Source organism: Dreissena polymorpha, chromosome 4 (genome assembly GCF_020536995.1).
Source record: "Dreissena polymorpha isolate Duluth1 chromosome 4, UMN_Dpol_1.0, whole genome shotgun sequence".
Taxonomy (NCBI): Eukaryota; Metazoa; Mollusca; class Bivalvia; order Myida; family Dreissenidae; genus Dreissena; species Dreissena polymorpha.
The window spans coordinates 5,511,619-5,530,618 of record NC_068358.1 but is presented as its reverse complement, the minus strand read 5'-3'; the positions used below and the strand labels follow the sequence as shown (position 1 = coordinate 5,530,618).

Genomic DNA, 19,000 nt, shown 5'->3' with positions numbered 1-19,000 from the left:
AAAGTACATCGCGAAAATATGTGACATAACGATATACACACTATAAATAACGCAAGTAGATTAATCATTTTATTATATAAAATATATAAAATTCAATACGCATGTACAGTTTGCATTCCTGGGTTTACCACGTGACGATGATGATCAATCTACTTGCGTTATTTATGGTTAACTGATAGTTACCTGGTACACATACCCAGTAAAATTGTATTACCGAAAATACTGAAAATATGAAATCTTAACAACTTTTTCAAGTAATGTAATATACCAGTCGTAATATTTTAATCAATATAAACTATTAATTGTATAAAACTACGGTATTTTAGAACTTTTCCTTTTTTCGTCAATCTGCTTCAACAAAGACATAAAACAATCGTCGCTCATAAGAACAAGCCGTTGTCATAAAAAGTATCTGCAATCCAACCGTGTTTGAAGCTTCAGGAGTGTTTCACGCATATTTCGAACGTGTAAACCACTTGCAAGAGAATATGCTCTAGACTAACGTGGGTAGATACTGTAGTTTGTTACGTTGTTTTGACAGCATCCTACAGTGTAACCATTAACGATTCAGCGTTCGGTTATACAATTGTATTTCTGTATAGGTAAAACACCAACACATTTTGACAACTGTACTGTGAAATAACAGTGCTAATTTAGGAGGAAATCTTCTTTATTTAATTTAACAAATGTCTTTATTTTACACAAATAATCCGCTTATTATTTCCAAACTGGTGTATTACGTTGTAAAACTATACCTAACACGTTGTTCTCATTGATGCTTCGCCATAGACATTTTGTTGATGAAAGTTTTTTCAAAACAGTAATTTAATCCTCATAATTTAGCAATATGTTTAAAATGTAGAATCGTTAATTAATGGTATTTCATCGTTTGTAAAACGTTCATGGTTTATTTGGAAAATACTAATTTACTAAAATAGCGTCAAAAATCAACGAATTTCCAAAATCCAAGTGGCAAGCGCGTTATATTTTGCTCTCGATGGACCTTGGTTCGATTCATGCATAAGGCACATTTTGTATTCAACTTCTTTAAATAATAATTATTTTTAAATACGCAAAATTTGTTAGATTTGACATTAAATCTTATTTGTATTGTATCAAACTTCCAAAAGATAATGGACAAACGTGTTTAAATTACTTATAGTTATAATTAGCGATGCACTTAAACGATTCCGCCAAAAATGTCACAATAATTCTCTAAAGTTTAAAATGCCTATTGGTTCGCGCGTTATATATTTCGCCATATTGACCCAGATTCGAATGACGGAGAAGGCAGCAATTTGTATACAATTTTTTCTTGATATAACCGTTATTTTAAAATTTCTAACATTTAATAGTTTTGTCAGCAAATCAATTTATGTTGTTGCAACATTCCATAGGGCAATCGGAATACGTGTTAAATTTGCTGTTTAGTTTAAAGCATCGTTGCACTTAAAAGATGCCTAAAAATGTAAACAGTATTAAAACTATTTTATCCTTAGCATTGATGCATGTTGTATATTTAATAATTATACTACTTTTATTGAAATTGCATTTAAAAGTCGTAAAAATATACTCAATCCTTCATAAATAAATCGCCAAAAAACTATAATAACAGTGAAATCATATTGACATCTTTGTTTGATTTTGCTGTATTATTTTGCCATCGCTTCCGTAAACGTAAAAAAAATATCATTTTTTGTACAGAACAGAACGAAACAGTTTATTTAAACTGAGGCATATATACAGCTCATAGTCATCAATGTACATATGCAATAACAGCATGCGTTTCAATTACATACAAAAAACACACCATTTCGAAGAAAGACACATTTACAAAGAAATAAAATTCAACATGTGTTAGTGAGAATGTCACATGGGTGAGGTTAATACATGGTGCTTTAATAATTGCAACAAGTATTACATTATTCTAAGCTTATCGTCTTTGTGAAAGATATATCATTAATATTACACATATACGACATTTTCTAGCATTTTCATCAAATCATGGCTAGTTTTCTTAACACTATTTTGTTTGAAATATTAAGTTGTTCGATATACTTGAACGTTTTTGGAGAAGATCTATACTACTTTGGAATTAATGTACTCCTAACATCGGCATAGTAAGGACATTTAAGAACAAAGTGATATTAAGCCTCGGTATAATTTAGGTTGCATAAAACACATTTGCGTTGATCTCTATCAATGTTCTGGTGTCTACCCGTTTCAATACATAATTTGTGAGACGACAGACGTTATTTAGCAATAATGCTCCTATGCTTGTTATTTTCAACAATATCAAGATATGTCCATCTTTGGAATACTGGTTTTCAATCATTATATGAAATCCTTGAACTAGTTGATGACACCAGTATTCCAGTAAGTGAAATACTGGTCTCGTTATCTGTTTTTAAGAAACTGGATTAATTGATTAGAGTTCACAGAGTCGGGGAATAGCAATACATCGTTAAAACTGGTTTGGTTAAGAATGCTATTTGTGCGTTCATTTTCTAATCTCTATGATGTGTTTTAGAAAACAATTACCCTGTTTTACAGTATACAATTTCAAAAAGTATAAAACAATCCTGACATATCTGTCTAAAAACAAAGGGAAGTGACCAATTTCGGCATATAGCGATAATGAGTTTGTTGAAATATTTACATTTAAAATTCTTTTACAAAATTTACGATGAACGCGCTCAATGTTTTCCGCTTTTACATATTCCCAAACCTCACAGTTATAGTTAAAATTTATGATACATATACGTTAAATAAATTTGACATGATATTTATAGGTACGTTTATTTCTTTTGTTAGAGTAAACAAAGAATGCATCGCTTTTAAGGCTTTGCCATACAGTGTATTTGTTGCGTGCACAAATGATCCACCACTTGACATGACACTGGTAATTAAAATTATTAACAATTTTAAGTTCTTTACCTTTATCTGTCCATTTTAATGTTTTATAAATTGTACCACATTTTTGGAATACCATGAGCTTAGTTTTTATCAATGTTGACTGTTAAATTGTACTTATCGCAGTAGGTTTCTAAATTGTTTAATGATTATTGAATACCCTCCTGTGTTTAAGAAATTAAAGCCGCGTCGCCAGCGAATAATAATAGATATGCCGATATTTTATCTAGTGTTATTTCGGCATGTATTCCATTTTGTAAATCAAATTTGATGTCAATAGAAAAGAGAGAAAACAATATGGGCGAGGATATCTCCCCCTGAAACTATTGTTACAATTAAATTAAATACTCGACATAATGTCATGCACTGGCTTCTCGTTTTTAAATCTTCAAATATTATAAAACAAGTCAAAGGCGTTGTTTAACATTATGGACTCGTTCTGTGAAAACGGGGCTTAATGCATGTGCCTAAGGTATCCTCTGAGATGAGCATGTGAATAGGCTAATCAGGGACGACACTGTCCGCCTAGATTGGATTTTCGTTTCGAAGTACTTCTTATAAACCAAAAATTCCAACAAAGCGGACAGTGTCTGATTAGTCTGTGCGGACTGTACAGGCTAATCCAGAACGAGACTTAACGCAACTGCATTAACTGCACCAATTTTCCCAGATCGAAGCTCATTTATTTCAGCTGAAACTGATGATTGAAGTAATGGTTAAGGCAATTCAATGAAACAATTAATACTTTTAAAATACTCTTCTTGGCACTCACCCCAGACACAGAAAACTGTAATTCTTACGATAATGTACAGTGAATTCCCAGCATTCATTTATTGTAGTGTTACCAATTGTTTAAACGTTTGGGCATCACCAAGACTTGCATCAAAACCAGTATTCAAACATACCATCTGTGTGGGTTTATTACTCTGTGGCATATGGGTATTAAGATTTAACGTGCTTTGATGTATAAACATTCATTCTCTAGGTATTTAATCTTCATAAATGCGGAGAACTATGTTTCTCTTATATTTAATATAAGTACAGATATTTCATATTCATGGTCGCAAACCATCGCATATAGTTCACATGCTATTAACAGTATTACATTTTTATTTTTATTTTAACATAAATGCCAATTGTAAACGGCATTTGTCTTCTTTTATAAAGATGATTTTAGTAAATTGAATAAGAACCACGTCCTTTGTCAATACAATCCCGTCATAGATTGAAGAATGACGAATATTATGGAATCTCTAACAACATGCGAACCATACGAACGCTGGTATTTCAAATAATTTTGATTTGAAAGATTGGAATAAAATGAATTCTTTCTTAAATGAGAACGAATGTGGAGTAGATTCAATGCTGAAATTTCAATGCGCTTTAACGCATTTGTAGAAATAGGAATAATAAAACTCGAAAAACAATAAAATTAGAACAGTGGCTGCTACGTTGCGCTAATATTTTATGTTAATGTTACCATGGATTTCCGACAGGAATTATCCTTTTTTGGGGGAGGGTGGGCCGTGGTCATTGTTTTTGCTCACTTTTTGCCGCCGAAGGCTTAGAAAATTTGAGAATAAGGCCAGATAATGGTGCATCATGAAGTATATCTGGAAGGTAACGAGTTCGGATTTGAAAATGGATAAGTTGACTGTATTGAAGTGGATTATACCTATCTTCTTTCTCCATGGATCATAGTGACATGTCTCATATAGAATTCTTATAAGTCATCACCTGAAGACATTCATTATGTTTAACCCACAATAACTTATGTGGTATAGGAATCGGAAGGCCCCGTTTTAGGACGATACCTGTGTATAAGTCATTTCCTCGAAGATGTTGTTTATATACTTAAGATGCTTTCCATGGTTTCCATGAACATCGAAACATCGAGAATTCGACAGTGAGAGACCCACTTCGCCTTCACTACCTATTTAGGGGCTAAATAAATGTTAATTGATCAAAATTCAACATCGATTTCGCACGAATGAATAATGTTTAAAACAAGTGTTTGAAAGTAAATAAATTGTACAATAACCGCATCCTTGATTTGTTTACATTTGAATTTGAATTGATGTTTATGTAAAAAAAACAGGGGTCATTCTTTCCCAAATTGTTCAACTCAAGAATTATAATTTTAAACGGTATTTATTCCATATTCTACAAACTTTTCGGCTGATCAAATTTCTAAGGGGGGTGGGGGTGGGGGGTGGTCAGCTGAACTCACTTGCCGTCATATGCGGACGCCCATGAAGGCTAATAATGTTACAATTTTTTTTTTCAAAATGCATATATCCGTCATTATTGTGTACACTAATCAATGAATCTCATAGAGAATATAAGGTTAGTGATATTTTTTAACGCTGCATAGAAAACCCGAACAAGAGCTTTAAACTTACATGTATTGTCACTATTAGACACTCACGTAATCGACTTTTATCTGGTTTTCTTTTAATCAAACCATTTGTATGCTTAAATCAAAATAACAAGAGAAAAACGGTAGAAAAACACGACCATACTCAAATGACGTCAAGCAAATAAACAAAATTACGACACTTTATTGCAAGTTACAGCTTGCTGTCGGACATGATGAAATAAAGCTACTTTAACAGTTGATGCTGGCATATATTTGTGTTTCCGTTTTCAGCCCAACTTAACCGGCAGGAGAAGTACGAATGCCTGGTGGAGAAGCTGTTTGATAGCGAGAGGTATAGCCCGCTGGTCAGACCTGTGAAGAACATGAACGAGACCATCAAAGTCGAAATCAGCGTGCAACTTTCGCAGATTGTCAACTTGGTAAGATATACAAAATGTCTTTGGCAGCGATCTGAGCGCATCGTTTGTTTAAACCATTTATGCCTAGCGTCTAGAAAAAAAGGCCTTGGCAAACAGCGTAGACCCAGATGAGACGCCGCATGATGCGGCGTCTCATCAGGGTCTGCGCTGTTTGCTTAAATACATTTCTGTAAGAAAAAATCTAAATATAGAAATAAATATACTAGACATCCCCAATTTTGGAAATAAATTGATCCAATTTAGAAGGATGGGAGAGTCCACTAGGCATAAATGGGTTAATATCATTTTTACGTGAACGATTTGTCGTACATTTAAGCCCTTTAAGCACCTAAGCTTAAATTAACAAATCCAAGGCGGTGATCCCAGTTTTAACTATGTTTATATTTGTAGTATTGCATATAATATAACATATTGCTTTTATACAGGCTAATAATAACTTGCCTTGAGTAAAAACGCTTATCCGATTGTTACAAGAGCGTCTCTTTTGTTGATATCTCTTGACTTTTGTTTTTACTGCAATTATTTTCAGGATGAGAAAAATCAGATTATGAAAACGAACGTGTGGCTGCAACTTGTAAGTTAAATGATGAGCCCCGCTATGTGAAAAGAGGGTTTATGCATGTGCGTAAATTGTCGTCCCAGATTAGCCTTTGCAGTCCGCACAGGCTAATCAGGGACAACACTTTCCGCTCAAACTTGATTTTTACTAAGAAGAGACTTTCTGGAAACGAACAATATCATTAAAGCGGAAAGTGTCGTCCCTATATAAGCCTGTGCGGACTGAACAGGCTAATCTGGAACGGCACTTTACGCACATGCATTGAACCCCCTTTTCACAGAGCACGACCAGTATGTATTGTTATTCACATGTGTATCATAGTAAATATAACTTAAGAAAACACGTATGCTGCGTAGCAAGTCAGTTTTAATGAATGCTGCAAAACCATAAATGTATAAATAATGGAACAATGAGCAGTATCAATCGTACGGAAACGCTTCATAGAATTGCGAGCACAAATCATGTCGTTTTACCAGTCAGCTATTGGTCATAGTCGAACTTGTTGACGCTCTCAAATATTAAGCTACTTTTTATGTTGGTAATATTTGGAGCTCCAAAGAATTTAGCCCATATAAAAAGTATCTCTAAATGCTTTGCGCGTTTTATAAATAAGACTACTATTGGTCAATACAAGACCTTATTTTTAATTTCTTATCCACAGTACTGGGAGGATTTCCAGCTGAAATGGAAAGATGATCCATTTTACCAAGAGATTGGAGAATTGCGTATTAACCCAGAGTTTGCATGGCGACCTGACGTCGTTCTCTTTAACAAGTAAGAGGTTATAGGTGTTGTGTGTTAAAGTGTTTCATTAATTATTAGATTAGACTGTACTTCATAAGTTGTTGCGGCATCAATGGATTCAACCCATAACTCGTACCATACGGCATTCACAAAGCAAATACATATGAATATTGGACGAAAGCGGACAAATGTAAATGCATATATGGATATGACACATAACTAAAAGTTGCATATGCATAAAGTGAGCAAAACAGCATATTCAAATAAGTTGTAAATTAAAAACAATGTATTTAATTCATTATTCATAATTCATAAAACGAACACAATCAAAATGACTTATGGTTTATTGATTTAATATAAATCTTAATACAAGAAATAAAAAAACCCAACTTTTTCTTAATTTAAAATTTCAATTCGTCAGAAAAAGTCTCAATAATAATGCTAATATTCATGTTTATTGTCGCGTGTGTAAAGTCGGCAATTTGAGCCGTTTGTAATACATGCGCGTTAAGTGTCGTCCCTGATTAGCCTGTACAGTCCGCCTGGACCTAATTTTCTTTGAGAACAATTCCATGGCGGATAGTATCATCCCTTTATAGTCTGTTCGGACTTTACCAGCTAAACTGGGACGACACTTTACGCACATGAATTAAGCCCAGAACGCAGCTCATTTATATTATTTCAGTGCTGATGGCAACTACGAAGTTTCCTTTATGTCAAACGTTGTGGTTTACTCCGACGGGTCAATTAACTGGATTCCTCCCGCCATCTACAAGAGCTCGTGCTTCATTGATGTCCAATACTTTCCGTTTGACGAGCAGGTCTGCGAGTTGAAGTTTGGCTCATGGACATTCATGGTAGGTTGTTTGCACGGTCAGTGGCTTCTGTGGTTTGTAAAAAGTAGCGTCATGTACTGCCAAGATATTCTTAATAGTGGAGCTATGAATGGCCATGGACAGTCGCGGTAAGTGTACAGACGGGTAATTGATATTCTTACCATGGTAAGATGGGTCAAGTGGATTCGTGGTGTTTGTTGATATGGCGAAAAGTATATTTTCAATGGCTTACTCTGTCACATCGATTCATTTATGACAAGCAATATACATGCAGTAAGGAGTAAGATTTGTGATATTTTAACAAAAGTCATTGATATTATTTTTAAATGTCCAGTACAATATTCTTATAATGATCATACCAATTCATGGTACGTTATCCGCGGCGTGAATGTGCGATTTAACAAAAGGCTACGAGCTGTATTGTAGTTTTTAATTGAATGATACTTAATATTCATTCATATCAGATATTATTTTATGTTTGCTTATGAATATTGGTATGTACATATTGAGTTGCACATTTATTTACAAACTAAAATATAGAACCATGGTTACTGATTTGTTTTAGAAATTAAACGCCGCCTTAAAGGTAATTACAAAAATCAATTGTAATTATTGATGGTTGTTCGTTGAAACAAACGTTTAATAACAACTCATGGTTATATTTTTTTTCAGGAACATCAACTGAATTTTACCTTTTATCATAACATTCCCCATTTCGATGTGAGCGATTACTTAGAAAGCGGATCTTGGGACATCGTGGAGGGAGGGGCAACAATTCAAAGAATGCCAGTGGGACAAAATTTTAAGTCAATGGTCACCTTTGTACTACGCCTTAGAAGAAAACGTTTGTTTTATACTGTGAACCTTATAATTCCCTGCGTCCTGATATCATTTGTTACGATATCGGTTTTCATTCTACCAGCAGATGCGGGAGAGAAGATGACATTGAGCATTTCTATCTTACTTGCGTTGGTTGTGTTTCTTTTACTTATATCAAAAATACTCCCACCATCGTTGACTATTCCTTTAATTTCCCAGTATCTTTTGTTTACATTTATAATGAATATACTGGCCATTATCTGCACAGTGGTTGTGATAAACAGAAATTTCCGTACGCCTAGGACTCATCAAATGCCAATGTGGGTACGGTACGTTTTTCTGAACATTTTTCCAAGATTGCTAAGAATGAAAAGACCTCACCATGAACAACGCTGGCGAGGCAAACAGGCAACTAAAACCGATAAAGTTGTCGATTCTGAATTGAGAAGGACTGGCAATTTAAGACGGGATCCAGATTTGACTCATAGTGCAGTGGCTTCCTCTGTGCCTAAAACTACACTTAGTGATATCGCTCAATCGGTGGTTGGTGGTCAGATACAGAATCTGATTGACAGCCATCAGCCTAACTGTAGACTCAATGATGGTGAAGACACTCGCCAGCAGGACACTACTGACACTCAGGAACCACGTCTCCACTTCTCGCCAGAAATTTACAGAGCTGCAGATTCCGTCTTATTCATACAGAGGCACCAAATGAAAGATGACGAATACCATACTGTAAGAATCGTTGATACATGTGTATTTTATATATCAATAAAATAACTCATAATTATTAGTTCGCGACACTTAATTATTATTTTTGTTTAGAAAAGGGATTTTCTCGAAACAAAGATCTAGTTTGTTGTTTTGGTTACAACCAATGCAATTGTCTTTAACAACTAATTATTAAGTACAATTAAATTAAATTGACAATCTTTTTATTAAGTTAGTAAATCCATTGAAATATGTCGTCTGAGATTACGCATACATCCATAATTTTATGACACTGCTTTCAATTGTGCAATAGGTACTCCGATCGATAATATTGACTCTCTTTAAAGCCTTTATAAAAGTCTAAAAGAAGCTGAATCTGAAACTTCTGTAGGAATGTGTTTATATCGCTGGGTTCGAAAACACATTTGGTACAGTTTCGAATTCCACAAAGTATGAAAAATCCTTGCTTGCAATATTTACACGTTAAAGCAAGCTTGGCTTTCTGGCTTTTTATTTACATTTTGAAATGCAACACTTTGACGATTACCTGCGGAACATTGATCATAATGGTTCGTGGAAACGTAATTAATTTAAAGTATGTTACACATACACGTCTTTTCCACACTCTATACAAGCGATATTAAAGTGTCGTAATCATCGTAAGGCTTTATTAATACACACGTTTGTAATGACATGCAGATACTAAATTGTCAAATATAAGGCATTTTGAAGTTAGAAGAGCAAAACAAAACCCGACCTCACGGTAATCGAATTATACGTGTGCAAACAACGTGAACAATACTGTGTACCGATGAATAGACATTGATAGCCCGGAAGATTCCGTCACTGATCGACGGCAATCGTTTAACAAGCGAAATTTAAACCTTTTGACGAGCTCAATCAATAGGCGATACAGCAATTTAAGTTTTTAAAAGACTTCAAATATTTTTATTGGAAAATCTTTTAATGTATATCTTTCGAAAAGTATGCAAGTATTTGCAACGAAATGCTGTTAGTTTTTCAGATTCAGCATCTTTAATGTTTATGAAACGCTTTATGCCAATCTATAATTCACACATATGTCAGCCAAATATCGTCCATTTTTAATCAAAAAGGCACTTTTCTCAGTTTATGAAAAAAGTGTTTGAATGGACGAGGTCTTTTTCATTTTAATCAGATACTTAAATTGCTATCCCGTTCGGAGTTTTTTCTCTTTCCTATGCAAATACTTACACAGTATGAGACGCTGCCGTTCATTACAGGTGATTGATGATTGGCGTTACGCTGCCAGGGTGATTGACAGACTGCTCCTTTTAGTATTCTTCTTGGTGACCGCCGTGGGGACGCTGTCTATATTCCTGAAGGCCCCACATGTCTTTGAGCATGTCAACCAGTCAGACATTCTCGCTAAGTACAACAAGAACTGGGAAATTGCAAAGAGTGGTAGTTAGAAATAAGTAGTTACAAGAAATGTTTACTATGGAAATGCTGTCATGTGAAATATTTGCACTAGAAAGCTAGTATATGTTCATATAGCAGCGTATACGGAAACAATGAAATGAAAATGACCACAGACAATTGATTGTGTAAAGAATGTTTGCAGTGAAGTATGTTGGATGTACACATATTTATGTCGTGTACTTAAACCAAGAGATAACTCTAGTGTATCATGGTGCTGTATTCGTGTATAGCAGATACATACATTAATTAAATAAAGGCGTGATCTGTGACAAGGGGGTTAAATGCATGTTCGTAAAGTGTTGTCCCAGATTATCCTGTGCAGTCCGCACAGGCTAATCAGGGACGACACTTTCCGCCTAAGCTGGATTTTTGCCAACAAGAGATTTTCTTTTAACAGAAAATAATTATTATAAAAGCGGAAAGTGCGGACTTCACAGGCTAATATGGGACGACACTTTACGCACATGAATTACACTTTTTTTCACAGAGCACGGTCATATACTTGTTGACAATCATCGGTAGTGAAATGTCATTTTGCCTTAGGTATCCGTTCATTTACAAATATTCCCTTCGGCAACAAACCATTATTTCTCTGTAAAAATCGTCCTTCTCGTGTACTTGTGTCCATTCTCTTGACCATTGGACAGTTGAAGCAATACGGATATTTCTTCTACTTCTTCATCATCTTCTTGTCGATCCATTTTAAAGGAGTTACACTGAAAACTATTTCAAGAACAGCTACATCATGACGTTAATATAATGACGAAATTTCACTGATATTACCATAGAAACCACGCGCACTCATACAATGAAATGTTATTATTGGACAAAGCCAACAATATCTGTTTTGGAACTCTTGCTGTATCTCTGAGCTGATCACATTCACATTTTGGATGCATCCTGTTGGTTACAATTGTTTCCGTTAGTGAAAATTGTCCTGTTAAATATCGATATCAAATTGAGTAAAGCATGATAATTAATAAGAAACTATCAATAAAGTAATATACATTAACTTCGTGTTATAAATTTAATTCGACTTGTTTTTTTTACATTCGTGCTCATTTGTAGCTCGACTATTATATATGAAATATATATAGTGGAGCTATCCTACTCACCCTGGCGTCGGCGTGAGCGTCTGCGTAATCGTTAGCGTCTGCGTTAGCGTGCAAATGTTAGTTTTCGTACTACCCCAAATATTGTCTTTGTCCCTTGACATATTGCTTTCATATTTTGCATACTTGTTAACCAACACGACCCCAACCTATCAACAATAGCAGACAACTCTATCAAGCATTTTGTCATAAGTATGGCCCCTTTTCCACTAAGAATATGCAGCAAATGTTAAAGTTTGCGTACTGCCCCAACTACTTTCAATGTTCCTTGACATACTGCTTTCATATTTTGCATACTTGTTAACCAACATCATCCCAACCTATAAACAAGAGCAGACAACTCTATCAAGTATTTTGTCATAATTATTGCATCTTTTATACTTAGAATATGCATATTATTGATAAATCTATGTTGAAGTTTGCGTACTACCCCAAATATTTCCAGTTTCCTTTGACATATTGCTTTTATATGTTGCATACTTGTTTACCAACATGATCCCAACCTATCAACAAGAGCAGACCACTGTATCAAGCATTTTGACATAATTATGGCCCCTTTTACACTTAGATAATTGAACATTTTGCTTCAATTTCCGTAACTTCTTTATTTATGATCACATTTTATTATTACTTTGACAAAACAACACTTACCTGAATACCACAATGGATTCCAGCCAAACAATACCCCATGCCCCTACCCAGAATCCCTCCCCCCCCACCCCCCCAATTTATTTTAAAAACATCATCTAATAAATTACCACACCCCACATTATACCCCCCTCTCACCCCCAACCCCCCTACCCCCCCCCCATTTTTTTTTTAAAACATCATCTAATAAATTACCACACCCCACATTATACCCCTCTCCCCCCGCTACCCCCAATTTTTTTTTGAATATAAACAGTTTCCCCATGATGGCTTACGTTATACTGTCAAGCACTCCAATAGTCGAGCGCGCTGTCCTCTGACAGCTCTTGTTTCGGATACGTTCACAGACGGACGAACTGACAGTTTGCCGACACTTTTTGAGATAATCCAAAACAATAGCACCAATATTGTAAAAAAATATTAAGTGTAAATTAAGCAAATGATAAATTATAAAGCGTTTCTAACGCGACACGTTGTATTCGATACCATTCCAGACTATTTTTTAACTGTATAAATGTACTTAGAAAACTTTTCATTCGGTATACATTATTCAATGCCCACATAAAACGAAAATAACGATTTGTATGGAATTTATTTGAGATGAAATTTGTGCGTATGTGTACATTTAAATAATACTGTAATTATCATTAAATATTAACATGTGGACTTTTTTAATGTCTATGCAAAATATTCAACTTTGAACTTGGTGTGTGTTTTGAAAATATATGTATGCAGATTAATTGTGTTGTATGTTCTGATCTTATATTGGTGACGATTTGATATCTTATATCTTTATCATAACAGCTAAATACAATATTTCATAACCGGGCCCGATTAAACAGTGGATAGTATTTTGAATACATTTTTTTTATTGGAAATGCATATTAATTAATTCAAATCCGAATATAACATGTGAACTAGTTTACGTAACACTAGTTTGTTTTAAAACAAATCAGAAATGTGAATGGGTATCCGTTAACATATTAATTGAATACAACTAATAGTATATACATATGTTTTAGTTTATATACTATTTGAAAACAATAAGATTTTAACAAGGGTATAATTTAAATATTATTTGAATAGAATAATAATTTCAAATTGGTATTAGTATTATCGGAAAACAAGTCAAAGATTAAAACTGGTATTGGCTTTCATAATATTTGAGAATTTAACGCGGATGTCAGATTATATATATTGCAATGCTATTCATTCAAACAAGAATATGTATATCATTCAATGCATTCCAAATATGCATTAGTTTCAATAAACGATAAAGCTTGTACAATCTATTTTTGTGGAGCCGCAAATTGTTCATGGTTTAAATTGATTCATACTATCGGAATCTACGCTAAGAATAAGCTGAATAACCCCAATCCAGTTTTATCGCATAAAGAACAAAATATTAATTATTTAAAACGTCGTAAAATACTCGATGTAAATAAGTTTCTAGTAGTTTGATTGGATATAAATCCACAATAAACACTTACTTCAAAATTGAAAATGATTGAACTTTACTTTGGCCCACGAGTTAATCTTTACCTATAACGAAGACTTATGTTAAATGTAAGTTACAATTCGAACACCGATATCATGAAAGATGCAATTCTAACAAATTATGGGAGATAATATCTCGGTTGTTTTTGTTCATCGTAGTCAAAAATATCTATTGTGCCTATAATAGTCCTTGCTAATTCTATAGGTTTCCAGGTTTAATACATCTGTCTTGATTGTTCTGTTGTTAATACAAATAACTGATCAGTGATCATTTTATAAAACAGTTGTGAATATAGCATTGACATACATGTCGAAAACCGGCATTTAAACCAGCATTAATAATCATTTGAGCTATTCCTCGTCGTTTTCCTCAAAAATACGATATTTTTACAGTGAAATTCGTAAGGTATAATACATATAAGAACATCAATACGAATATTAAGACTGTGCCACTAGCCATGATCCACATTTTTTTTGAACTGACATAATGTCATGTTTGAATACAACGGTCTAAATTGTGCTTTATGTTTACTGTTATATGTTTATATGTGCTATTGTAATCTGGGACGACACTTTACGCACATACATTTAATCCCCGTTTCTCAGAGCACGGCTCATATAAATAGTTATGTTAACCGGTTACGATGGATAGCAATTGAAGTGTCGGTGATGATTGTTTTTTTTCCGAAATCGGGAATATAACAGTCGCCTCTAAGAAATAGAGGATGTTTGTTCATGTCAGTGTAAGATTGTTTCGATGAGTTCTTCCTGTGTGACGAGAAAATGTCCACCCAATTTAATCACTAACGGCATCAAACGATTGCGTACAACATACATTAGATGCTGCATGCACAAAAAATATTGGCTTCTTGCCGACGTAGTAGATAATTTTGCATGCTTTCAATAGAAATGGAGCCAATGCTTAGGAGGTGGCGCTAATGATAGGAGGTGTCGCCAATGCAGGATGTATCAATTAACAGTCGCATCACAATGACATTATCACATGACGTAGATTTGATAGATAATGTTATTTGTTATATTAAATTTATTTTTCAACGTACATACCAAATCTTTACAGAACATAAACACAATCTATAATAAATAAGATATAGTTTTTTTAAATATATAAGTGATCAACTCAATTAAGAAGTCACTAACATGAATAATACATAGTGTACGATGTATACCAAAAATGTGTAATACTCAATGAAACCAATATCTTAATGTTCAACATTATCAAAATAATGCATCGACATCAATATTTGTATATAGTATGATAATTCACGAAATAAGTATAACATAACACTTATTCTTAAATCTATGATTTGTGGCCGTTAATCCAAATACTTAATTTACTAAAAGACCAAGTTCAACGAATCTTAATTAGGCTCATTTATGTTGTTTTTCCCACTATCAACTCCAAAAAAGGAAGATAGCTCGGTCTTTTTCCGTTAACATTTTTGTATAATACACGTTAAATGTTGTTATCTTACAAATACATTATTAGAAAACTACTTTTTCTAATTTGAAACGCACGCGACGCAAATGTGCTGAAGTAGTCAACTTACAAAACATAGTGTAAGTTCTGTAAACATAATATAAACCATTACATAAAATATTTCACTTTAAAATAGCTATAAATGTACATTGGCGCCACCTCCTAATCTGAGCGCCATCTCCTTGGCATTTGCTCCATCTCTTTTTTTTAAATGCAAATTTATCTATTAGATCGGCTAGAAGCCGATGTTTTTATGCACGCATTAAATTGTACAGTTTCAAAGCAATCGTTTTATGTAATGAGCGATTTAATTGGCAGGACTTTGCTCGTCACAAAGGCAAAAGACATCGATTAGCTTTAACGAATTCTACCATGCCACAACTTATAAAGGTCCTCACGTTTCCAAATGGGTTGCGATTGTATGTTTCTGTACTTTTTTACATGAATTTATAATCGCTGAATCGCACTACATTGGCCGATTTGTTTTTTTAAATATTGCGAAATGTGTTGAAAAACATATTAAACCTAATCACTCTGTAAAATTATCCGTTGAATTTCAAAACATCCGGGCCTGAGCGCCACTTCGGAAGTTGCATTGGCTCATTTAATAATGCATCTTAAAAAAGAGGTTACGCGCGTGATTAACGGCCGTGATCTAGTAAACCAAGTCAGATGATCGTAGAAATTTCGAGATATCGCATGGGAAACCAAATGGCCTACGGACTGTCCAACCGACCGACCGTCATACCGACGGAAAGATTCAAAGCAAGAAATCCACGCTTCTTTGAAGGGGTCATAATTAAAAAAAAAGGGAACCAGTAGGGTCATAGAATTGCTAATGTGAGAGACTGTTGTTCAGTGGTGTGTCAATTGATACCTTTGATTTTATGCAATTTTGACGACGCTTAATTTGAACGAATCTTTATATGTAAGTTATTATAGAAAAAATTCTCACCAGTACATGGGTGTGGCCAGTATTAACCCCAGAAGTATTTTAACAAAATAAGCAGTGTAATATTTTCCGATGTTTCATACAAAATGTGACACCTATGGGTCTTATAATTTGAGGATTGGGATGGACATGCGTGAAGATAGTAAGTATACATTAACATGTGACACATGCGGCTTGTTCACTTGGACGTCAGGGTATAATTTGAACAAACTTTGAATGAACTCACAATATGATTTGACATACTTAATTCAAAGCACCACGCATTGTTGTTGCGGTCCGAATTTTAAAAAGACATTTGGATGTAATTAAAGAAATGCCTTCTTCGGCATGGTCAACTTGGATTCCAAGAGCAAGATTTAACTAGCGTCGTAGAGGACCAGTTGATGGCCCTTTATACAATGCATGAAGTTATAGCTTGCCGTTTCAGACACCTATATAATTTACTGTAAAAACGGTGATCCCCTTCGTAAGTCCACTTTTTAGCAAAGAGACATAATTTTATCAAACTATGGCAGAGGATTACTACGCAGTGTTACGCATTAAAACCAAACTTCTAAGCAGCTAATTTTCAAATGAGAAAGTTTAACAAATATTCACATAATGATGACAAGAAACCCACATGGCGTGGGCAATTTTGTTTCCATGGCATGATTTGAACACGATTCGAAGTTTCAACACTATAAGATACTACAAAACAAATATTCAACCTGTGAACTTGCTGTTTTAGAGAAGATTTTAAGTTGACACTATATACATATTAGGGAAATTCCCCTGACGGTGCACATTTTGACCCCATATGTATGATTTAAACAAGCTAGGTAGGTGACTACAATACGATGTTTGCTAAGCACAAATAAAAACCACTGCGACGTGTGGTGTCAGAGGAGAGGATTCTAAAAAACGAGAGATTAACAGATTTCAAGATATTTATTTATGAACTTGTTATTTCCAAACAACATATTTAACAGCCAATATAATATCTCCTGTTCAAACACTTATGATTTGGAATCAGGACATTGTTCCCTTCATTTTTCAGACGAGTTTCATTATATCAAATTACACCGATATCTATAAAAATATTTAGATAATCATAAGAAGTATTAAAATGATAACAAAATCGACAAAAAATATTTTAATAGAATTGAAAATAAACAATGAAGACGCTAATGGCGAAACGGCTTTTACTGAATTAATAATAAAGAATATTGGCAACATGCCGAAATGTCGGAAACCAAGCGTAAATGGCTGCATGTGTGAAATTAGTTACAATAATATATCGCTAATGACTTACAAGACGTCAACTATTACACGCTGCAAAACGCCCTCTAAAACAACTTCGGCGTTCTACAATATGACTGGACGCATGGTTACATCGGGGTCATAGGAATAAGAACAAAACATTGAGATCTCGGACATGTCACGCTACTCTCATTGAGATCTCGGACATGTCACGCTACTCTCATTGATCAGTTTTAAGCTCAAGGTGCATTCTTTCTAAGCGCTGATGAACCGATTATGATACGCGATTACCGGACAGAAATAGGAGAGTTTTGTTGGTGAATCGCAACGAACTCTATCTATCTTCTAATTTTAAGTCAAACAAATGCACATTGTTTCTATAGAATGCGGTGGATGTGTTGTACATTTTTTGCAGTGGTTGTTCTTGTGTGTTTCGAACCTGCGCAAATGAACGATGATGCCAAACGTCTCTACCACGACCTCCTGGTGCAGAACAAGTACAACAAGCTGATTAGGCCTGTAGGGAACAACACCAAGGAACCACTGACCGTGAAGATGGGTATCCGGCTCTCACAGATCATCGACGTGGTATGTTGCGTGTATTTCATATGGCTTGCGATTTTTTTTGGTTTTGGGTTAGGCATTAATGCATTTTTGTCCTGTGGTTGCGTGATTATACCGTACGTAACTTTTTACATGCAATTGCACGGACTTTCGAATTGTGATGTAAAAATTGTTCAGATGTTAGTATACTTAGTTATTGTACGTTAAATGTCGTGAGTACATAACATTTAACATGTCTGCTTATTTATGCACATGTTTTTATGCCCCCGAAGGAGGGCGTATAGTGATCGCACTGTCCGTCCGTCCGTCTGTCCGTCTGTAAGTCCGTCGCACTTTGCGTTTTGATTCTGAAAAATGCTCATAACTCCTATGTCGCTTCTGATGAAACCTTTATATTTGGTATGCGTGTGTATATAGACAAGGCCTTTCCATACGCACACAAATTTTGACCCCTTTGACTCTCCTTGAACTTAGGGTCCGCGTTTTGGTTTCGAAATCTGCGTTAAGGTTTCTAAAAATGCTCATAACTTCTATATCGCTTCAGATGTAGCCTTCATATTTGGTATGCATGTGGTTTATGGACAAGGCCTTTCCATACGAACACAAATATTTACCCCTTTGACCTTGAACTTAGGGTCCGCGTAT

At 34.6% G+C, this 19,000-nt stretch overlaps 1 protein-coding gene across 1 annotated transcript in view; it reads left to right on the top strand.

Annotated features, from left to right (window-relative positions):
- The window catches only part of LOC127877016 (uncharacterized), a 35,990-nt gene that overhangs the window by 3,609 nt on the left and 13,381 nt on the right, over positions 1 to 19,000 (top strand). The window contains 8 exon segments of the mRNA XM_052422597.1: positions 5,564 to 5,712; positions 6,242 to 6,286; positions 6,933 to 7,045; positions 7,701 to 7,872; positions 8,524 to 9,408; positions 10,647 to 10,827; positions 18,175 to 18,201; positions 18,204 to 18,379. Of these exon segments, the coding sequence (XP_052278557.1) occupies positions 5,564 to 5,712; positions 6,242 to 6,286; positions 6,933 to 7,045; positions 7,701 to 7,872; positions 8,524 to 9,408; positions 10,647 to 10,827; positions 18,175 to 18,201; positions 18,204 to 18,379 (1,748 nt within the window).